Genomic DNA, 23,141 nt, shown 5'->3' with positions numbered 1-23,141 from the left:
TGTTTATAAACTGTTGATTGACACAGATTTTATTCTTGTCACAGCTTTCCTTCTCATGACACATTACCCAACTTCACGACAAATGTTAAAAGAGCATAAGACAACATTCCCTTCACCAAAAACGCATCTGAGGTGACCCTGTGTAAAAAAGACAAACTTGTTTTCAGACACAGAAAAATGGATTTCTGTACCTGTCAGTGAGACAGCACATTTCAAATTATTGCACTAATTTTTACTTGTTAAAATGTGAGGTTTTTTATGATAAACTTAGTTCACTAGCATGTTTCCCAGGTGTGAGCCAGACACTTGAAAAATAGGCCTTGAAGTGTGATGGCATGCCATTTCAGGGAGATTTTCCTCTTTCTGGGGCTGTGTGCACATGAATTCATTCCCAAGCAGACACTTTTCAACTTGACAACAGTGCGTTCTGTAGTGAAATCCATCTCTCAAATTGCTAGCAAATCACAGGACATGTTTACCCTGCCAGCCTCCAGGACTATGATTTTTGCCCCATGTTTCAAGCTTTGAAGAGGAACCATATTACTTCCAAGAGCCCTTCAGATAAACACTCTTTCTCAGACCAAACACTATAGTCCTATGACTCACTCGGGCTGTTATCTCAGATCCTTCTGCTTATTATCTAAACATGTTGCTCTAATCCTAAATCAATGGAAGTAAAATTTGAAACTACATTACTGCATCTTATCTCAAGGAAATGTAAAATACGTTTTTGGTAGTAATTATATTTTAATGGGCCTTTACAACATGTTCTTTTAAGGGGTAAATAATTTTAGTGTACTTTCTGCTAGGTACTATAGTGTGTAAATGAAATCCAATTTATTTTTAAAGCATAGTGGTAGTGAACTAAATAGCAACCATTAACACAGTGTATTAAGTGAAGAACATTAATTTTATTTTTTATGTTGTTTCACAGGCTGATGGTGACACACATAGAAAGTCAAAACATAGCGCAGAAAATTTGGTAGATTCTCAACACAAGCTGTTCTGTAGGGACAACTAAAATCTCATCCATGATCAAGTTATATTATTTAGGAATGGTCAGATTTTGAAGAAGCATTTATTTGGCACAGATATTGAATGGAAATTAAAAAAAAAAAAAAATCTAGTAAATTATAGATTAAATTGCAGACCTGACTCCAACATCCTTCAAATTATGGGCAAAATATTATTTGCCTACAGTGGAAAAAGATCCAGAAACATACTGTCAAAAAGAGAGTGTATTAGTCTAGCAAGAACAGGCAAGAAGCAATTAAGATTCCCAACTTTCTTTCCAGTCCCTGTCAATGAATGAATGATGGTGCAATAAAGGATGCATCAGTTTGTATTTCTAGCTCTGCATTTATCTTTCTGACAAACAGGTGCAATAACGTGTTGCAGGGATCAGGCATTTAGGGTGAGCATCGGGGTTTATTAAGTCTATCGACAGTGATTTCCTGCTCTTCACTGCTATTACACTTCAGTAAAGTAAATGCTCCATTGCAGAAAGGTATTCCTCCATTGAAGATGGAGGAATATTTTGCAGTGTTATATTTTCTTTTTCAAAATATTCTTCTTTTTAATCTTGAAATACTTTCATTTTGTTCTTTGTCTTTCTATAGTTAATAATTTCCAAAAATAAAAAGCCAATGATACCGCCAGATGTTTTATTAATAACTTTCTAAATAGAATATGAACATCTAAAAGAAAATATTTCATTGCACATTCTGATAAATGTAACAAAATGCTTTTTTCTTCTTTCTAGTACTTTCCTTTTTTTCTCTCTTTGTGTGTGTGTGTGTGTATGTGTGTGTTCTAGTGTTTGTTGTTTGGAACACACTTATATAAGCACATCCTGTGTGGTTATACTTCATCTAGGTCCTCCACATTATGTAAATTTGTCTTTTCTTCTGGCAATACAAACAGTACTGTATACCTTTTTTTTTTCCCCATTTTTGAATGGTACTGAAGTCCTTTGAAGTTGCTTCCAGTAGAAGCTGCCCATGTACTTAAATGCATCCTGATTTCTTTTTATATATGCAACTGTCCTAGATAACCTCACTAGGAATTCCATTTCAGAGAGGTTTATATATATAAAACTGCTTGTTACTAAGCAGCTGTGAAGAGACAAGGAACTCCAGTGGACAGAGTTCTGTTTTCTACCTGTACCAATTTCCACAAAATTAATATCAAAAAGATATTTCTAGAACTAAAATCTTGGCTTGTTTGCTGAGAAAAATAGCCCAAAATGGGTCCAAAGAGTTGTGGTGAATGGAGTTAAAACCAGTTGGTGACCGGCCATTAGTGGTTGTTCCCCAGGGCTCAGTATTGAGGCCAGTTCTGTTTAATATATTTGTCAATGATCTGGATAAGGGGATTGAATGCACCTTTAGTAAGTTTGCAGATTATATGAAATTGGATGGAAGTGTTGATCTGCTGGAGGGTAGGAAGGCTATACAGAGAGATCTGGACCAGCTGGATTGTTGGGCTGAGGCCAATTGCATGAGGTTCAACAAGACCAAGTGCCGGGTCCTGCACTCAGATCACAATAGCCTTTGGCAATGCTGCAGGCTCTGGGAAGAGTGGCTGGAAAGTACCTGGGGGAAAAGCATGTGGGGATGTTGGTTAAAAGCAGATGAGTATGAGTCAGTGGTGTGCTCAGATGGTCAAGGAGGACAACAGCATCCTGGCTTGTACCAGCACTAGTGTGGCGAGCAGGACCAGGGCAGTGATTGTCCCCCTGTACTGGGCATTGGTGAGGTTGCACCTCGAATCCTGGCATCAGTTTTAGGCCCTTACAACAAGAAAACCTTTGAGGTGCTGGAGTGAGTTCAGAGAAGGGAATGGAGCTGGTGACGGTTCTGGAGCACAAGTGTGATTAGAAGTATTTGAAGGACGTGGGGGGTTCAGCCTGGAGGGCAGGAGGCTGAGGGGAGACCTTCTAGGTCTCAGTAACTGCCTGAAAGGAGGTTGTAACATGGAGTGTTCTGATGTCTTTCCCAAAGTAACATTTGACAGGATGAGAGTAAATGATCTCAAGTTGTGCCAGGAGAAGTTGAGATTGTACATTAGGGAAAAATTCTTCATGGAAAGGATTTTCAGGCATTGGTACAGGTTGCCCAGAGAAGTGCCTGAGTCACCATCCCTGGAGTGGTTTAAAATATGTGGAGATGAGATTCTTACGGACATGGTTTAGTGCCTGCGTTAGGTTAATAGTTGGACTCTATGATCTTGACTGTCTCTTCCAACCAAAATTATTCTGTGATTGTATTATGTGCAGCAGCACTACCTGGTGCCATTTGAACTGACAATAACAAATGACCAAGAGAAAGGCCTTTTGCAGAGTAGGGTATTAATGCTTCTCGGGGAAAGTGGATTGTCCTAAAGAATTGTAATTTAATAAGACTTATTTGTCTTTTATGCTGTTCTGTAGCTGCTGGATACTCTACCTATATATTGCATTGTTGTGCCTCCATACATACATAAATAAATAAATAATAGAGAACACGTAGTACATAGACCTGAATCACCCAGACCTTTCAACTGCCAAACTCTAGGAGATATCTGGCAAGGAGACACTTTCTAAAGCTGTTGTCTTTTCATAGTAGGAAGAGGGGGTTAGAAAAGCCTTTCAGGCTTTTATTTTCTTTGCAACAAAAGACATCTTTCACACCTGAAGTTCCAGTAGTTTTGTACCAGAACCTGGAAGTGGCATCTCCTTCCCACCAAAACATGAAAATTGAACAGAAAAGTTCAACCTCTGTAAGTGTTGGACTCCACTGCTTGTCACCTCTCCGTTATAATCTGAGGAATGTTATTGCATCAGTGAAGATTTTTAGAAGAGGAAATGAAGAGCAAAGTAGAAATTAAAGAGAATAATTAGTCAAAATATAGAACACTTCGGTTTAAAAAACAAAACAAAACAAAACAAAACAAAAAAACAGATATGTATTTTTCTTATTTTCATGTGATCAAACCTGCATAGTTTGCACACACCTTTGTGCCTGCTTTTATATTGTACTTAATGGATGAGAAGAACAAATTGATGCCACAGGAGTTCCATGTCATTATCAGAGCACCAGGATGATGTGAAATAAACCATCCTAAGGAACAAACTTTTATTTTAAAAATACAAATCCCAAAAGCTTAACAGTAGCTACATCAGCTGTACCTGTGTAAGAAATCAGATATTCTCTTAATTACAGTGGAGTACCTGAGAACAGCTTGGAACAAGCTGAAAAAGTCAGACTCCACTAACTTTCAAGAATGCAGATGAGTTGTGTCCTTGTATTGGACAGTCTTAGCAGATCTCAAAAGCTATTCAGCATCTTTCAGGATCTATTGATCTAACCTATATACCTCATGACTAAAGTTTTGGAGCTCCCTCTTTGTCCTCACAGATTTTTATTTTTATTTTTCTTAATAATGAAAACTATACTCCCATTTTATAGGTAGACACAGAGGTTATGCATCTGAAAAATGAACTTCATTTCATCTACCAATGGGTATTATTTACCCCACCAGAAGTGAATTAGCTTTGGTTATACTGTTACTGATTTATTTTAAAGCTTAGCTATCCTAGTGATGGATCTGAATGAAATCTTCAGTGTATCTAGAATGTATGAAGTGATGATCAACTCCATAAAAATATGGACTTTTTTTTTTAATTGTTAGAGAAGAATTAGTCCCACTGAACATCTTTGAGTGCAAGATAGCTGCATTTCATGTGAAGGTACATTAAAAACAGTTTGTGAACTGGTCACAGTTGAGATGACACATGTTCCTGCACTTTCAGCTGAGTCTCTTTCCCACAAGATCCCAGAAGGTCACTGAGAGTGGTGTTGCAGTGCTGCATGGATGCCAATCCAGTGCCTGTCTCTATGCACATAAAGCCACCTAGCCACGTCACCTGCACTAGAATCATTAGTGCAGATGCAAAGAAAAAAAGAACACTGGGATCTCCTTCAAACAGCAAGAAATCTGTAAGTCACAGAGACGTGACAACTTAGTCCTTTTGTGTCACATGTTAATATCATATTTTAACATTTTAAGGAACACAAAATCTGTGCAGCTACAACACAGCTATTTTGCATTCATATTGGTGATGATTTACGTAGTGTCCAGGAAGAACAACCCTCAGATAAACACTGAACTAAATTTCACTGACATAAATGAGCTCACAATTGATTAAATGCTATAAAAGACTAAAAAAACCACCCTGCAGGTTGTTTGCTTCTTCTTTTCCCTGTCTTCACTTTCTTAGTTCAAATTATATCTCTGGTGATGAGTAGGGCACAGGGGAGGGCAGAGGAATAACTATGTTGTGGAATTTTTAAGGTAAGCACGCTTATTATAGAAGTCATCATGACAGAATACATATGCAAACCAGAATATCATTTGCAGTCATTTATCACAACAATGAAGTGTCTGACTCCACAATCTCTTGCTTCACTTCTGCAAGATTGCACAAGTCTCACTGGGGAAGATGGCAAGTCTGCAGTCCCCATGTAAGCCAAGAAGAGCTTGTTTGAATCCCTGGCGAGCCCTTGCTTGCAGCTGCAGTCATTACCTCTTCACTAGTGGGTTGTTGTCTTTTTTTGTTTGCCTCTGCTGTTTACAAAAATGTAATTACCGAGCTATTAATTCTTTTCCTTTGCCATTTATGATGCATTTGTGATAAAAGGTGAAAATTGTCTTTATTCTTTCTTGCATACCAATGAGGAAGGAGGAAAAGTAGTATACAGTGCACAATAAACTAAATGTAGTTCGGGGTTTTAGTGGTACTTAAAAACAAAGATTGCTTCAGTGCCTGCATTTAGGAGAAAATTACTAAGGTGTTTATCCCTAGGAGAGAAACCGTTAACATTAGTATGAAAGAAAAAGAGAGTTCTCTGAGTTAAGAAGTGTATCACTAAAGTATTTTTACTGGCATTGTGAACAACTGATATGGTGATTTCATCCATATTTTGCAGTGAATGAAAAGTAGATATCTCTCAGGTGATGGACTGCATATTTTCATTACTGCATATGGCAAACCATCTTTAGAATAGCAGTATTAATAAAGTTAACAAAAGCACAGTATATATCATCATGTGAAGGCAGGAGGGCAATTAGAATGGGAACATTGGGAGCATCAGTGCAGAAAAGCTACTTCTGGAGGGAAGGACTGAGTGCCAGCACAGATTATTTAGTAGTTCCTCAGTGAGAAAGAAGGACACTGCATGGTGCTGTTTTTTTGAAGTCCTGACTTATTTTATTTGAAAATGTTCTCATTTGTCTTTTTATTTATTTATTTATTTATTCTTATTTATTTCTGTTTACTTCTTTTTTCTATGAGGCTGATGTGGTTCAATCTTACTTTATAAGCCAGCCATTATGCAGAACAGTATGTGAATACAGAATAGCAAATGCATAAATAATGTTCTGCTGCTAACAAACAGGGCAGTGCAACAGCGATCCTTCAGTATCCAGCATGTGATGGGACATCTACAGCTGCCTTTCATGAGATTTAATCTTGCAAGATCTGTGATTGTTGAGCAATATCAGACATGATGGGGTGAAGTATTACAGTTCCAAAGAGAGGGGGAACTTGAATTTTTAAACCCATGTGGGGGAAATGACATAAATTCACAAGTGATGAAAACAGATTCTGTCCCACAATGATTTAAAGAAGTCAGTAATCAAACTAACCTCACAAACTGATGATTTTCAGAGAGGGTGAAGATTTAGACATACCATTTCAAGTTTTCAGGTTCCTCTGAATGGAAACCGAGGTCTTTATGAATCAGTCTGATATAGTTACTCAGATTAAGAAAAAAAAGTCTTTGTTTTTTATTGATTCATTCCTTCTATTCAGGACTGCAGAGGTTCCTAATGTCTCTGCAGTAGACAGAGATTAAAGATGTATTAACCCATGTGAAGGAATTCACCTCTTTCCCTGCAGATACAATAGTCTTCAGAAAGGATCTTTAACTGAGGTCTAGTGTAATACCAGCTGCTGTCAGGGACTGAAGACATCTTTCTAGAGGGAGCAGGCTGATATCAAAGAATATAAGTGTGGGGAAAGGGTAGGAGAGGGAAATGATTTCAGAAAGTTTTTGGTCAAAATTTTGAGAAAATTAGAGATTTAAGACTATGCTTGCATTTCATATTCAGTGCGAGTCTAATCATGTTTCCTAGGTTTCAAACCATCCATTCAGTTGACTCACTCAGCTTGGACCATCTTCCTGCCCATAGACAAGGTCTTGAGGTGCCCCCTGTCAATCAATCTAGGTGAGCTTACCTCCTCCATTTCCAGAATGTACGCTGACCTCCAGAAAAGCCTGTATATCAACAGCTAAGTAATGCTAGTATTTGTCACAAACATGAAAAGCCATATCTGGCTCTTCCAGCAAATATCATCTGTCATGAATATTCTTCTTCTTCCTGCCTGTTTCTCATTCCAGGTAAATGAGCTTAAAGAGGGGAAGAAGTGATCAGATTGATAGACACCAACTTAAGTGGGATTGATATTGTTGCTGCTGGTTGTCTTCTAAATTATAGATTAATTTTGGTATCTATCTCAGGTTTTACTGGTGTAGTCCCAGAGTTAAGAAAAGGTTACAGATTTTGTATAATGTGGAGTTCATAATATTGCCCGAGAATGCTGTCAGATTACGTTCAGAAAGACATTAGTCTGCTAGAAACATAGACTGCATCTTTTACGTTATCTTTATACTGTTCCTGTCACTGGTGATGTGCATTTTGTCCCCAGTACAAATTCACAGAAGGAAAGGGATATTGCTGTTTTATAACAGAAGCAATGATTCCTTCCTGTAATTATAAGGCCTGAGACACTGACTGACCATTAATCAACAGACTGATTATAATAATAATCCACTTCCACTGCAGTCTTGTGGGCTAATTCTCATTTATACTAATCCCATTTTGAACTGCTCCTTGATCATTATTAGAGCAGGCAAAAAGGGTTATGAGAGAGAGATTTGATGTACAACCAGAACAGTGTGGAGACTTGATACAGAGAAGAATCAGTCCCTGTCCTCCAGTATTTAAGCCAGACCCACTGCATTTTCTTTGGTCTCTATCTGAGCTATTATTCAGCTCTCTTCCTCCCAGGGATGTGGCAGATGGTTTAGGATGGCACAGGTGGCTGAGTACCACCTGCTGCAAACTTTTTTGTATCTTTGGCTATATAACTGCTTTTGCTGTTGCTGTTCTCAAAGGATGGCTGGAAATGGGAGGTAAGAAAAAAAGAGTGTGTGAAGCGATGTTGACATAGTTCAGTACTTTTCTGTTTTCTGTTCTGTTGTTGCTGGGAACCTATAACTGATGTGTGCTGGAATCCTGCAAGCAAAGGCAACAGGTTTGAACACTGACTTCCATGATGGAAAAAGTTTATCTCTTAGTGTAACTTAATCCATCCTGAGGGAATGCTGCATTTCCCACTGTTGAGTGCTGTAAAGGAAAAATTCCTACATTGTTTTCAGGCACTTGTGATTTAACCTGGCAGGCAGCTGAATGCCTCACACAGCCATTTGGTCATGCCCTACCCTAGCGGGATAAAGGATACAACTGGAAATAAGGTAAACCTAGTGGGACAAGATAAAGATAGTTTAATAGGATAGAAAATGAAAACAATTATAGTAATGATTGTCATAATAACAATAATAAAATAATATATAAAATGAGTGATGCACAATGCAATTGCCCACCACCCAGTGACTGATGTTCAACATGTCTCCGAGCAGTGTTTCCCTTGGCCATCCTCCCCCAAAATGTATACTGAGCATGACATCTTACGGTATTGAATATCTCTTTGTCCAGCTTTGGTCAGCTGTTCCATCTGTGCCCCTTCCCTGCTTCTTGTGCACCCGGCATGGCATGAGTAGCTGAAAAGTCATTGACTACTTAGCAACAACTAAAACATCACTGCATTATCAACATTATTCTAATTCTAAATCCAAAACACAGCACTATAACAGTTACTAGGAAAAAAAATATCCCAGGTGAAATCAAGACAGCACTAGATATTACATCCTCTTGACTTTTCAAACTCTGTTGGAAATAAAACAACCTATTAGAAACTAAGTGAAAAGATTAAAACAAAGACAAAGACAAGCTTTATTATCCAAATGTGTGGAGGACAGACTGGTTGAGGACTGTGGTTGGTATTGTAGACTTCAGAGGCTGGCATTGGTACTCAGTATCTTTTGAGGTAGTGAGAGAGGTAAGAAGGAAATTCACCCTTGGTATCTTAAACACTTCTGTGAGAATGGGTTGCATTATACTGTGGAGTTCATTTACCCCTCTCTCCTGACTGTAGGTACAGACTTGAAGCCTGATTTAGAATAGGTGACTACCTCTTCAGTGTCAGAAACCAGGTGAAACAAGTTGCATCATTTGTATCTAAATTAGTAGTGGTGTACTGTGGGTTATAACACATAGTATCCACTGAACTTCCTATCTAGATACTTTCTCATTTTAAATGTAACTGCTGCAGGTTTCTTGCTGCTTGCCTTTACAAATAAGCTTTTAAAAGCTATTTACATTCGTTCCCTTGACCCCCACTTAAAAAAAAAAAAAAAAAAAAAAAAGGTCTGAAAAATTAATAAAAAAAAATTAATTATCACAGCACCTCTCACTAGTGTGGTAAATATATTTCAGGGGGGAAAAGAAAACTAAAGCAGACCTTATGACAAGCAGTGCCGGGTGAATTGTGTGTAATCCCAGTGAAGCCAACTGCAATGTTTGTAAGTGAGTGAATTTATTAACAGAGATAAGACAGGGTTGTACTTTCGCTTTAAAAACCAAACAAACAAAAATATTGGCTGCTAAAAGTAGTCTTTGTCCATATTGGTAAAAACTTTCCTTAAATAGAATAAATTCTCAACTTTTTTTGCAACCAAAAATTCAGCAATGTATTTTCACATATTTCTGTTCTTGTGTGGTCATTTCTTTTCTTTCTCTCATTTGCTATTCAAAAGACTTGGGTTTTTTGTTTTTTGTTTTGTTTTGTGTTTTTTTTTTTCACTAAGTTTCCTGTGTTCTTTTTGTTAGTTTTACCCTTGTTTGTTTGTTTCACAGATCAACAATATCTTTCCTGTTTCCAAGAATTTACCCTCACCTCCTCCAGTGTTCACTAGAAATGTAAAAAACCCTTTCTAATAAGAATGACCCCTGTGGTAATCAGGGAGACAGCTTTGATTAAGAACATCTGTTAGCAGATTCCCGGTTCTAAAGTCAAGCAGAACCTAAGACAAGAAGATAAAGAAAGTGGCATATCTCAAACTGTGAGGCTGGCCTCTCTGGGGAGGTTCTGACCTTTTCCAGACATATAAGTCAAGATCATTAAAAAAAAAAAAAAAAAAAAAAAAAAAACCAACAAAACAACACACACTAAAAAAAAAAAAAAAAACAACAGACATCAAAATGTGTGGAGTCTTTAAATTTCTAAGCACTAAACTTCAGAGGAGTGTGGAGAAGGATGGCACTTCTAACTGCTGCACCCTGTTTCCTTCTCAAACACATCACAAGACAGTGAAAATGAAGGGCAGACATGGTGACCCAATGTTCATTGCCTGTGTTCTTTTTTTTTTTAATTTTTTGATACTTCTTCCCCCTCTTTTTCTCTTACCATTTGGGGCTGACAAGGCCATCTATTACCAATGCATAACATGGGGATCCAGGAGAATTGGCTTCAGTTTTTAGTTCTGCTAGTGTAAAATGGTGATGTGGAAGAGATTGCTTCTTAACAATTTCTATTCTGAGTTAGATAGAAGGTTTTCTAGCCCAACGCTCTTTGTCCAGCATTGTTCAGAAGGAAATACTTAGGAAACAGTAAAGAATCAGTGAACTTTGTGATATACCTTCCTTGATTCTTGGAGTCAGCAGGGCAGAGTTGCCCTGAGGTGTACATTTGATTCAGACTGTTGTGTTTGATAGCAACCCATAAACAAATCCTAATATTTAATTAAACAAACAAAAACAACAAAACAAAGAAAAAAAGACAAAAACAAAACCCACCACAACTACAACCAAAACCCACAAGCAAACAAACAAACCACATGCAAGTTCAATTTATATTTCTATGAAAAAAGTATTAATTTGAAAACTAATTAAAATACTGCTTTTTTTGAAAACCTTTCTCTTGCTCATTACAAAAAGTGGGATAGAAGAGTGTAAATCAAGACGACAGAGAGAAAACAGAGGTTAAATATTTTCTTCTTTGCTAAGCTGTTCTCCTAAAACATTATAGAAAAAGCATACATATACAGAAGGATGAAATGTGGAAATGGGGACAGTCTCCCAAAGATCAGTATGAAAGCATTTCTTAGTCATTAATGGATTGGATTATGAAACCCAGTGTGTTGCCAGAGCTAAAACTTTCGAAAGATACAAAAGACAATGAGATAGGTCTCTACAAGAACACTGACAACTACACAGAGACCAGAAAATAATGTGGGACAGCTGCTGAAATTAGTGAGTGGCCTAATGATGAGAAACACGCAAAGGATTAACACACTTAGGACTTTATCTATACCAATCTTTACATGCAAGCTGTACTCTTATGCCTCCCAGGTCTTAACGCCTCCCAGGAAAGCCTGAGGAATAGATACACTACCCTTAGCAGAGGAAGATCAACAAGGGATGAGTTAGCTAAGCTGGATATATGTAGTTCAGTAGAACAGGATTGGATGCATCTGAGCATGCTGAGGAAGCTGGTGTTTGTTACTGTGCGGTCATTCTGTCTTCTCTAAAAAATCTTGTGAGATGCCTGACAACTAATAAAAGGCAAACGTGACATCTATTCATGAACAACATAATAACTGAGAAATTTTCTTGCTAACTTTCCTTAACAACAAACAGTCACATAAAATCATATGGGGATTACTATCTTTTTTTTTTTTTTTTTCTGTAATCAATTGTAATGGAAAAAGAAAATAAAAATATTATTCTGCCTTCTTTCAACTTTAGGAAAAGTTTGATTTTGCTCCTATCCAGATTTGATGCTAGTTCTCAAGTATAATATCTCTTGAAGAAGAATGGTGATTTTGTTTCAGAAGATTTCTTACCATACTTTTCAGTTAAGTCTTAGTCATAATACACAAGAGAGTATTAGAGACTGATATCAAGCTTCAAAGTGCTATAAGCATGACAAATCTTCGCATTAATTCTCAGAATTGATTTCCTTTTTAAGGAGGTGTGATTTCATTTTGTCTCTTCCCTTTGGCATTTACTGACTTGGTAATGTTTCATATTTTCCCCTTATTGAGTAGCAAATGACATCTAGTACTGCTCCTGAATATTTTTTTTAAAAGCTACTTTTAAGGCAGGAAACAATTGAAAAAGATATTAGTGTACCAACTGCACAGGTACACAGTTGTTTATTTTGTAAGAGCCAGGTAAAATATAAAAATAAAACCACTGAAAAATCTGTAAAACCTTTAGGTCCATCTCCATCTACCTTTGAACCCAGCTGAACTTCAATTTTAGTTCTTACTGTAGAGATAGATATAAACTGCTAAATCTGGAGTGGGAATTAAAATAAAAAGTGAACAAAGAGATTTAATTACATCTTAGTCATTTGGCTTGCATATGTAATATGTATACATTATTACAGCGAGGGATATGGTATGTTTACTGGAAATTTTATTTGTTCTTTTTCTGAGTATATATTATTATGTTGGGGTTCCTGGTTAACAGAGAAAAATGAACACTTCTCTTGAAATTAAATAAAAGTCTTATCTATGTTTGACCTTGGAGTCCTTGACTCCATAATGAACAACCATGACAAGGGGAAAAAGCTGAGAAGTAAAAGTCAACATTAAAAAAGAAAGAATGTAAATGACTGAGATGACAACAGAAAACCAAGGAGATGTCTGCAGTCCAGCTCACAAAGAGTAATTAATGTCTCTGAAAATGGATCACTGCAAACATGACACTAAAGCATTTTGGCTGTTTAGTCTAATACATCAACAGCAATATCATGTCATAATAAAAAATTGCAGAAGGAAATTCTTTCTTACCCCCAAAGTCATAACTTTGCCCAGTTATGAACCAGAATTACTAGATAAATGACTTTGACTCAAGAGTGGCAGTGTCTAAAAGCTGAGGACTTTGTCTCTTTGCAATAATCCAATGTAAAAAATTAGGAAGCCAGATTCTCTTGGGAGTCAAAGAAATCATTGAGATTTCTTGGGAAGAGATTCTCTGAGTTCCTATGCTGCAGGAAGTACCTTACTGTGAGTAACTTAAAGAGGGATATATGACCTAATTCCTTTTTGCCATGAATGGCTATAAATAGAGGTACAAGGTCCTGAGTACCTCCTATAGGTAGATAATCTCATTTAAGCAGAGCTCATTCTTTGTAAAAGGCTGTGCATAATAATCATGCGATGTTATAGTAGGTGATTTATGAAATCTCTGAACCAGGAAGACAGGTTATCTGGGCTGAAATTTAGGTTCTATATGAAAACATCTACTTTTAGTTGCCTACATGGGAGCTACTGGCTTCATGCAGTTCTATACATGTTCATCTCTCTCTGAAACAGATAAACAAAAAAAATAGTTTATTAGATAATTAAAGAGATAACAATTTTTCATCAGCAGAGGCAATCTGTTGTCCATTAATTACATTGACTTGCTCACCATAATCCATTACAGGAGCTCAGTGGCCTGCAGCTACACAGACACCTGAATTCAGAAGCCTTATCCACAAGTTTCATTCCACTTAAGGTTTCTATTGTCTCCTCAGCCTGAGAGGTTCCTTCTCCTACAAATGAGATTGCCTTACTAATCATGGTGAAAAACAGTTTTGTTTTTTTTTTTGATTGATGCAAAGAGAGGACAATCATGGCACAGGGGATTGGAGGATGCAGAGAGACCCTAGTTGTGTCAGGAAAACTTGGGATCTGAGGGTGAGTAAGGGAGAAGGAGTAAGTCTCTGTGTTTAGTCATTAACACTTGCCCATATCTTGGAGACCCTGAGTATGGTCTCCAGTTTGGTATTACTTTGTTTGTTAATCCAGTGGCTAGCTAATACAAATGGCAGGCAAAGACCTGAGAACAGAGACAGATCTCAATTTATTTTCTCTCCCACACCAGCAGAGTGTAGAATTTTGTTTGACATCTTCTATTCTTCTCCCCACTGCTGCCCTACTTCTTACTCATATAGTTTCAAGACAACAGGATAGAATATGGCCTGATATACCCTACACTGTAGCTTAGTAGTTAATAAACTCTCCTGGGATGCCAGTGGTGGTAGTTTAGAGACCTTACAATTCTGAGTAAGTCTCAAAACAGAATCTTACCCTCAAATTGCCTATTAGTCTGCTATTTTGGAGCTTAGTCTATGAACTTTTTCCTGCAGCAGGTGAAATATTTTGAATGATATATAAGAAAGCCCTTGGGTAAAAGATACATCATGAATAAATGATAATGGTCAACAGGAAAGTCTATTCACAGAAAGTATCATCAATCAACATGAGTGACTATTGGGAGAGATTTAAGGTTGAGACTTTTAAAATAGCATAAGCAATATATTCCCTTCAATGTTCAGCAAGAACTGAGGATATATCTATAATGTAAACTGTTTTAAAAACCCTAACCTAAATTCTCAACACAGTGAAAAATACAGTATGTGATATTGTATCCTGCTGCTCACAGAAACAGTCCAATGTTGATAAGTGTATTTCTTGCTTTATCAGACCTTCCTGCATCTTAATATCTCTAGAGAACTGATTCTGTCAGGAGGGTTCTGATCCTGACTGACTGTTGCCATGGTGTTGGGTTATTCTGGGCTGTGATCAAGAAGAGCAATCAAACTTGAAAAAGAAACTGGCTTTAAAACATATTCTCAAACCACAGTGCTTGAGACTAGTTTTTGAAAACAAAATCTTGAATTTTGTACAATGTGGCAGTTAAATACTTCTGAAAAACCATACTGATAACCAGAAGAGTTGCTGTGACAATAAAACCATGCATAAGTAGAGGAAAATGCAGGAAAAGAAAATTAGGCCAGTTCTCACACTATTTGAAAGTGTTCATTTTCATTTAATGGTATTATCCCACACTGAACTGAAACCCCCAGCTTCTCTGAGAGATTTTGAAAGAGCAGAACTTCTTGCAGATTCTATTCCTGTTTTGCTAGACACTATTCCAAAGCAGTTGGGAGCCAATTAATATCTTTTTTATACTATTGAGCTTTTGAATTGAGCACATAATAAGGAGTTTATACCTGTCTGCAATCCCTAGACACTCGTATAGCTCTTCTTTTACACCTGTCAGCTTTCAGTCAATTGCAAGTCATCTATGTGTACTGAAGCACTGCAGAAGGTTCTAGAAATAACATACAACAGTATTTTCTATATGCAGGCACTGGCATAATGTGTTCATTTTCTAAGAGGACAGGCTTCCTTTGATGCAAAACATCTTTTTCTTAAAAAAAAAAAAAAAGGTCTTAAGAGGAATCGTGGTGATGAATACCGAGGATGGTGACCCAAGAACGATGAACAACTTTCAGCAAGCAGTATTTAAAACTGTAAAACAAGCAATGTGAAATTATGTAGGGAATGGGGGAAGTTTTTGGCAAGTTCCTTATTTACAGGTGGATAATTTTGTTTGCCAAATTACTGAGCATGTTCCTCCTGTTCCACAGGCAGAATTCACAGCCATGAGGGACCAATATATGAGAGGTGGAGAAGGCTTCATTATCTGCTATTCCATCACAGACCGCCAATCCTTTCAAGAAGCTGCTGAGTTTAAGGAACTAATTTATCGTGTCCGGCACACCTATGACATCCCCTTGGTACTTGTGGGAAACAAAATAGATCTCGAAGAGTTCAGACAAGTAAGCAAATTCTCTGCTGTTTGCGTTGTGGTTTTCCTTGGTTACCTCAGGGATTTCTGTAGCATATGCTGTACAGTATTACTGAGAATTATTAGAACAAGATGAGATTTAATCAAAGAGCACACACTAGGATTTGTAATAAATGAAGAACTTGGCAGTACTTTTCATTCATGTTATGGATCTTAAAGTAGACTATGCCAATCAATGTATTTATTTGAAAAGGAATGCCACTTTTTTGTTGGAAATGGTATATTTGTCCAACATGACAGAAGATAGGGTCAGGATTTTTGGTGCAAACCACCTGTTTTCTTGGGAAGTTACCAGTCATACAGGTCATACAGGTGTTTGGTTGGTTTGTTTGTTTGTTTCATAAAAATACCAGATTTAACAATTTCTCAAACTCAAACTGAAAAAAAAAAATATATATATATATATTTTAAATGGATAAATATATATAAGATTGTCTTTGACTGAAAAGGCAGTGGCTGTGTTATTAGGGAGTTTAGGTAAGAAGGGAACACGCAAGGTCTGAATTCACTTAGACCTGTATACAAAACTTGAGCCACTGCCACCCATAAAGCAGTAAATTCATTTGAGTATGAGGGTGTTGGCTGTGACTCTCTCAAAGTTTTTAGTAATCTTCACTCATTCTTTTCCTTTTACTTCGTTTATGCTTCCTACTTGTTGTTTGTGTTGATGTATGTGTGCAAGGGAGCGAGTTAGAGAGAGAGTATCTTAGAAATTGCTTGGTTTTGACACAGTGCTGAATGGGAAATATCCTTAATAATAAGCAGAAACTTCAAAAAGGGGGAGGAAAAAAGATTTCCATATATAGAAATCTTAAAAGGCTCTTTATACACATCACAATTGCTTTCGAATGACTGACTTGTGTGCAGACATATGTAACAGTTAAATAAAATAGGGTTTTTCAGTTCATTAGCATCTGTGCTCACATGATTCTGTCTGCTCTTTTCCACTTATCCTGTCACTCTTCTCCCCATTTCTTTGTCTTCTTTCTTCTACCTGAACAAAATCCAAGGTAGTGTTAAGCCTGAAATCAGTCATCAAGATCTAATCTACATTTAAAACTGCACATTTGTTTCCAAATCATTGACCTTCCCCATAAATCAGACTGTGACAAAACCTTAATGGTGACAATCCAGGTGCAGTTCGACACACAGCTAGAGACTTCTAACAACAGTGCCAAATGCAACATACAGTACAATCTGTGCAGCCTATAGGGCACTTCTATACCAGCTGGGGGAGGGATGTGGATTGAGTTGTTCTGCTGAACAAACTTTCTGCTGGACGTTGCACCTCACCCTGACAAAAATGGGATATGATTGATCACCTACATTTACCTACAGATGAGATTTTCAAGAACGCTTTATTCACTAAATGATGTGATGGTTCTCAAAATAGAGCTATATTTGCCACTACCTCTTTCTGATCTTGTGTATTATTTGTCATTTATATTTTAATTACTGTCAATGCGTACAAAAATATGTGTTCAATTTAAATGTTTTACATGTGCCTTGATGACATTTTCTGGCCTCCGAAAATGGAAAATCAGTATGTGTGGGTGCCTGAATTAGATATTACATGCAGTACCCAAGATTAAAGGGTATGGGTAGGCTTTTGGGAATTATATTGGAAATTATGTCTTTGAGATGTGACAGACACACAAAACTGCTATACAAGGTTGTCACTGAAGATCTTGCCTGAATTTGTATCAAGGCAGTTCCAAATCATGGTCCTATTTTTATTTTTTTTAAATTTTCAATGAACCAGGAACTTCAGAATATTTTCCTCTATAACCCCTCTACAGCTGTCAACAAACACGGCAAAGTCAGAAGGGTTTTCTCAAATATTCTGCAATCCGGACTTTGAGCCATGGGACACCCTAATATCAAAGACTAGTAAGATAACACAATGCAAATCTACTCCTTTGAATAAAGCTCTTGAATATGCTTACAGGAGCAAGTAGCACGAACCAACAGGAATAGAACTGCATTAAAAACAAACGAACAAACAAACAAAACACAAACAAATAAACAAACAAACAAAAACAAAACACAAAACCCAAACCATTTTACCCTGAAGTCCACAGTTTGGGAACTGATTTTTAGCTTTGGACTAGCTCTACTCCAGGGCCATTGTCTCCATGATTAGCTGGTGCTGAGGTGTAAATGTTGTGCTCCTGAAGCATATCTTCACTTAAATTTCACCCATGGTTCAGGTAATGTTCTCAGAGACCACTCCACAATTCAAAGCAAAACATGGTTAAGTGGAGGTGATAAGGAAATACTATTCAGAGTGCCTCTCAGACCTTAAGTGAATCACTAATGTGTGGGAGGTCATCTCTGTGCCCAGCTTTTTGGATTTTAGCAGCTTATTATTTCAGTACTGGGAAGTGAGGTTGTGCTCTATGTTTAACAAACACTGAAACATGCTATATCTATGCTTATCCATTAGGTTAAGCAATATCTAAGTAACTTGATGAATTATGGGAAAGCAGAGTGAAAGGAATATTTTCAAGGTCATGTACTGTAGTTGTGACTTCATTAAAGTGCTTGGATGGTAAAAAGTGTCACCCCAGATAACTGGGGTGGCAGAAAACAATGGTCTGACAGTGTACGGCATTAACGTATCAATGAAAAAAAAAAAAAAAACCCACAAAAAAACAGTGAGGTATACAAACATACCAAATGCAAAGAACTGAGCAATAGTAGGTGTCAGAATGCAATTAACCAGATTGAAATTCAGCCAGGGCACCAGGACTAATATAGTTGCTTTGGTTAACAACATTTTTGTCCTATGAAATTCATTAAAGCTGCTGTAATGTTATTCATGGTATTTGGAAACATAACATTAAGTTCAGCATTCCTGGGCATCATTTCCATTTAATGTCGATTCCACAACAATCAGACAGGCTGTAGCAGCTCAGACAGACAAAGCTCTTTTTCAAAATGTGATCCCCTACACAATACAATTAATGATGTATGTCACTTGCCTGAAATCTATCAACAGGACTACAAGAATAAAACTGATCTGCAATTAAAATCTTGTGCTAGGAGATACACTACTGAAAAAAAACAGCACCAAAAAGCATTTAATTTTTTTTTTTTTTTTTAAATATTCTGATGGCTTCAATGAAGTCTTTGTTGTCTTTAAGAATGCCTGTCTTTTTTAATGTCTGAAGAAGTGGGTTCGTCTGTACTTCTTAAATAAAAAATAATAAACACTTCACATTTTCTCTGAAAAAATGTGGGGGAACAACTGTGAAACAACTATGGAGAAAAAAGTATCATAACTTTTGATCTTGATATGCATATTCAATCTGGTGCCAAGGCTCCCACCATTCTCCATTCCTCTTCATCCATTCCTGCTGCAGCTGCATCTAGTCCTTTCTGACCTTGTTCCATTTTGCATTTAAAGATTTGCTGGCAAAGTGAATGAACAGAAGTGGTTAAGACATTCATCTGTGTTCATTCTTAGACTTTTAGCCTTTGCTCTAACAAATATTCAAGTATTGTATATATTTTATCCAACAGCTGTTTATTGTAAAAAGTAGAGTACTAAGTGCTTCATTAGATAACATTTTCATTTCAGTGGGTTTTTTTAATACTGAAGTCCTGAGATTAATAGAGATAGGCTGTATATGTCTTTTAATGTCTTTAGAATTTCAGAAATATTTAGGACCAGCAGATATGAAGTGCAATAGATACTTCCACTTCAGGTAAGATTTGTCACTTTACCCCAGACGAACATCTGGTTCTTACTGAAGTTTGAAGTCTGTATGATGGATAAGCATCTAATTAAAACACATTCATCTTTAAAAAGTACAATAAACAGCTGATCCTATTTGAACTCAGGCCATGTTAATGTTAAATTGCAGCTTTTAATTAAAATACTTTGTATTAAAGACATGTGGCACTATTGAAGGTTGTTTGAAACAAATATACATAACACTTTTCCTAATGATCCTTGCAATACATTACATTCAGCAATTCGGAGGATGACTATTATGACTATATAAGCTCCTTTGAAGAATGTGCTGCAGTCCTGAGTTGGAAAGAACAGATATTTCCTGGCAGCTTTTACAAACTTTTAATGTGGATCTGACAATCCCTCTAGAATTTCTACTTATGTAGAAATTGCGTAGCCTTTATGGAAACGTTTTCCTTATACTCTTTTGTTGGACCCCAGAAGAATAAGCTGTGGGGTCAGTTGAATCTATGGATAACATCATGTCCATTGAGTCCAAGGTTAACAGGGCAGCTCAAGCTTCGTTCAACTCTTGGTCTCTCTGGGAAGCCTGTCATCAAGGCTGTTAGTTTTGCCAGTACAGTCTTGGTGCTGAAAAGTTGTTTATTCTTCCACACATTAATTGTCTCATTGCCTTCAAGTACAAATATGGGCAGGAGCAATATTTTGAAAGCATTTTCTTCCTTCTCTCTCCCACTACAGCCTCCCTCCTTCATTAAAAAATATGAAATCAATATGAAAGCTGTCTTTAACATGGAACAATATCTTATTTAATTATAGAGGATTCATTATACTTCATTATACCATAAGATAATTCTCAAACCAGGATTACAGTAACTCTGTATGTTCTCATGATCTGAATCAGCTGCCTGCAGAGCATTTTTGCTTCAGTGAGGTTTTATTCTGGAATTTGTTCAAGATGAGCTGACTGGTTATCAGATATTGCGAACATCAATTTTTAGATTTCTTGTTTTGACAGTTGTTCTATTTTCATGCTGGCTTCTAAAACCATGAAATACCTGTTAAGTACTAGACAGTGTTGTGGGGTTTTGTTTGGTTAGTTAGTTTGTTTTGGTTTAAATTTTTGGTTTGGTTTCTTTTGCACAAATAACTGTTCAGTATATTTCAAACACTGTCAGTTTATACCTTCTGATGTCTGGTTGAGACACTGAAAATACTTACAGAATGTAAGATTATGTTCTATTTTATTTTCATTTTCCAGCTCATGACTATGAAGCACTGTTTACTAAATGCTCTCTTACTCATAGCAGTCATTAAACTGCAGTATTCTGAAATTCTTACCTTAACATCAAACTGAATTGCTTTGCTTTTGTGGTTAAAACAGCTCTCAATTTTGTAAATGTCATTTACCACCAACAGTTCCATTTTCTCTTAAAGACATTTAAGTAGAAGAGGTTGTCTATTGAAGATTCCTGTTTCCCATTTCTCAGGCCAGTGCCCTACACAGAGTGAGAGATTTCATTGTTTCTTCTGATCCCTCTAGCTGCAAGTCAAGGGAAGAGCATTTCCTGTTATTTAATAGTATATTTTTGAGTTAACATTAGTCTAAGTAAGTTGGCCAGATGCTCTGTGAAATTCATACAGAAAAACAAGAATTATCACATGTTGTAGAAGTGTATAATAAAATATGATTAATCTGTCCATGAAGATGTCTGTCCACCTGCAGACTGTAGAGGGAGGAAAGGACAGCTATCTTTCCAGTCTTTACACAGCAATATATGGGTGAGACAAAGACTAACAAAATTTTTTGTGACCTTCATTCAGTTGAGAATGTAAACTCACTGTTTCATTCTGTTATTATTGTTGCTGCTATCTACCGACTACACTCTTGAAACATGGTCAGCTTTCCTTTGGTATCTGAACAAATAGAATCTAATAAATCTTCGTTGTTAGGTGGCACTCCCTTCTGAATATCAGTGTGAGCTCTGATCCTACAATATCTCAAATGCATTCAGGCAGGTTTAGTCCAAATAACAACTACAAAAACCATAGTCGTATCTTTAGTGGAAACAAGCCAGTGTAGATTATGGTACAGAAGAGAAAATTCTTCAAAACTATGTCTTTGAATGTTGCAATTATTTTTTTGATTAATTCATTCATACACCTTGATATCATCTTGGCTGTTCATTTTCCATGGAAATCTACGCAGTTCAATTTCACTAGCATAAATTCTTGCTGAGAATGAATTACATTTGTAAGGAGGTGCTTTAGTCACTTGCATTCACTTACCTAAATATTGCCCTTCCTACATAAAATCACATCATATTCTTCTTTTATTCTTCAAGTTCTGAATAATGTAAGCCACTTTCGCTGTTTTGATGGTGCTATGACAGTTGTCTGAATATTTGAAAATAAAAACACTGAAGTTGTCATGAAGTTTTATTATCTTAGAAAGCTGTCAAACCTTTGATTTGACTTTCTTACATTACCAATATATATCTGGATTCTGTCCTGTTCCTCTACACCTCTAATCTCTATTTATTTTTAATTGGTTTTCATTTTTCAACATTTTTTCACACTCTTCATTGTCCTAAGAAGTCTTCCTTACATCATCTACATAATATCTGTTTGCATTTGCTCTGCCCACCAAAAAGTGTATGCTTTTCTATGCCAATGCAATTGTAAAAGTCAGTTTGGGAGTTGTAGTATCTTGGAAGGAAGTTCTACTATTATTAGCCTAACTGTATCTAGTAACTGTTCATTTATGCACAATTTCCGTATTTGTCATTACAATGGTTTTATATTTCCACAAAAAGCCCAAACCACAGCTTCATATTACACAGGATGAAAATTGTAATGAAAATGTTAGCTCGTTTCTCATAGAATCATAGAATTATTTTGGTTGGAAGAGACCCTCAGGAGCACTGAGTCCAACCGTAACTGAACTTTAGAACTAAACCATGTCCCTGAGAACCCCATCTCCAAATCTTTTAAATTCCTCCAGGGATGGTGACTCAGCCACTTCCCTGAGCAGCCTATTCCAGTGCTTGACAACCCTTCCAGTGAAGATTTTTGTTCCTGTTATCCAATCTGAACCTTCCCTGGTGCAACCTGAGGCCATTTCTTCTTGTCCTATCACTTGCTACCTGGGAGAAGAGACCAACACCCTCCGTGCTACAACCTCCTCTCAGGTGGGTATAGAGAGTGAGAAGGTCTCCCCTCAACCTCCTTTTCTCCAGGTTAAACCCTCCCAGATCCCTCAGCTGCTCCTCACCAAACTTGTGCTCCAGACCCTTCACCAGCTTTGTTGCCCTTCTCTGAACTTGCTCCAGCACCTCAATGTCTTTTTTTTTTTATAGTTATGGGTCCAAAACTGACCCCAGGATTTGAGATGCATTCTCAACAGTGCCCAATCCAGTGGGACAATCACTTTCACGGTCCTACTGGCCACACTGTTCTTCATGTATACCAAGATAATTGTGTTAACCTCTAGTGAACTATTCAGTAAGCCTTGTAATCCCTTCATCACAAAGCAGAAGACTTTTGAAGCAGACAAGTATGCAGATAA

General features: G+C 36.9%; 1 protein-coding gene across 1 annotated transcript in view; it reads left to right on the top strand.

The window, feature by feature from the left end:
* Positions 1–23,141, top strand: part of RIT2 (Ras like without CAAX 2) — a 180,994-nt gene that overhangs the window by 77,888 nt on the left and 79,965 nt on the right. Inside the window, exon 4 of the mRNA XM_065861039.2 lies at positions 15,653–15,844. Within this exon, the coding sequence (XP_065717111.1) occupies positions 15,653–15,844 (192 nt within the window). The remainder of the gene's footprint in view (positions 1–15,652; positions 15,845–23,141) is intronic.

Source organism: Patagioenas fasciata, chromosome Z (assembly GCF_037038585.1).
Source record: "Patagioenas fasciata isolate bPatFas1 chromosome Z, bPatFas1.hap1, whole genome shotgun sequence".
Classification (NCBI taxonomy): domain Eukaryota; kingdom Metazoa; phylum Chordata; class Aves; order Columbiformes; family Columbidae; genus Patagioenas; species Patagioenas fasciata.
This window is presented reverse-complemented; position numbering and strand designations above follow the sequence as displayed.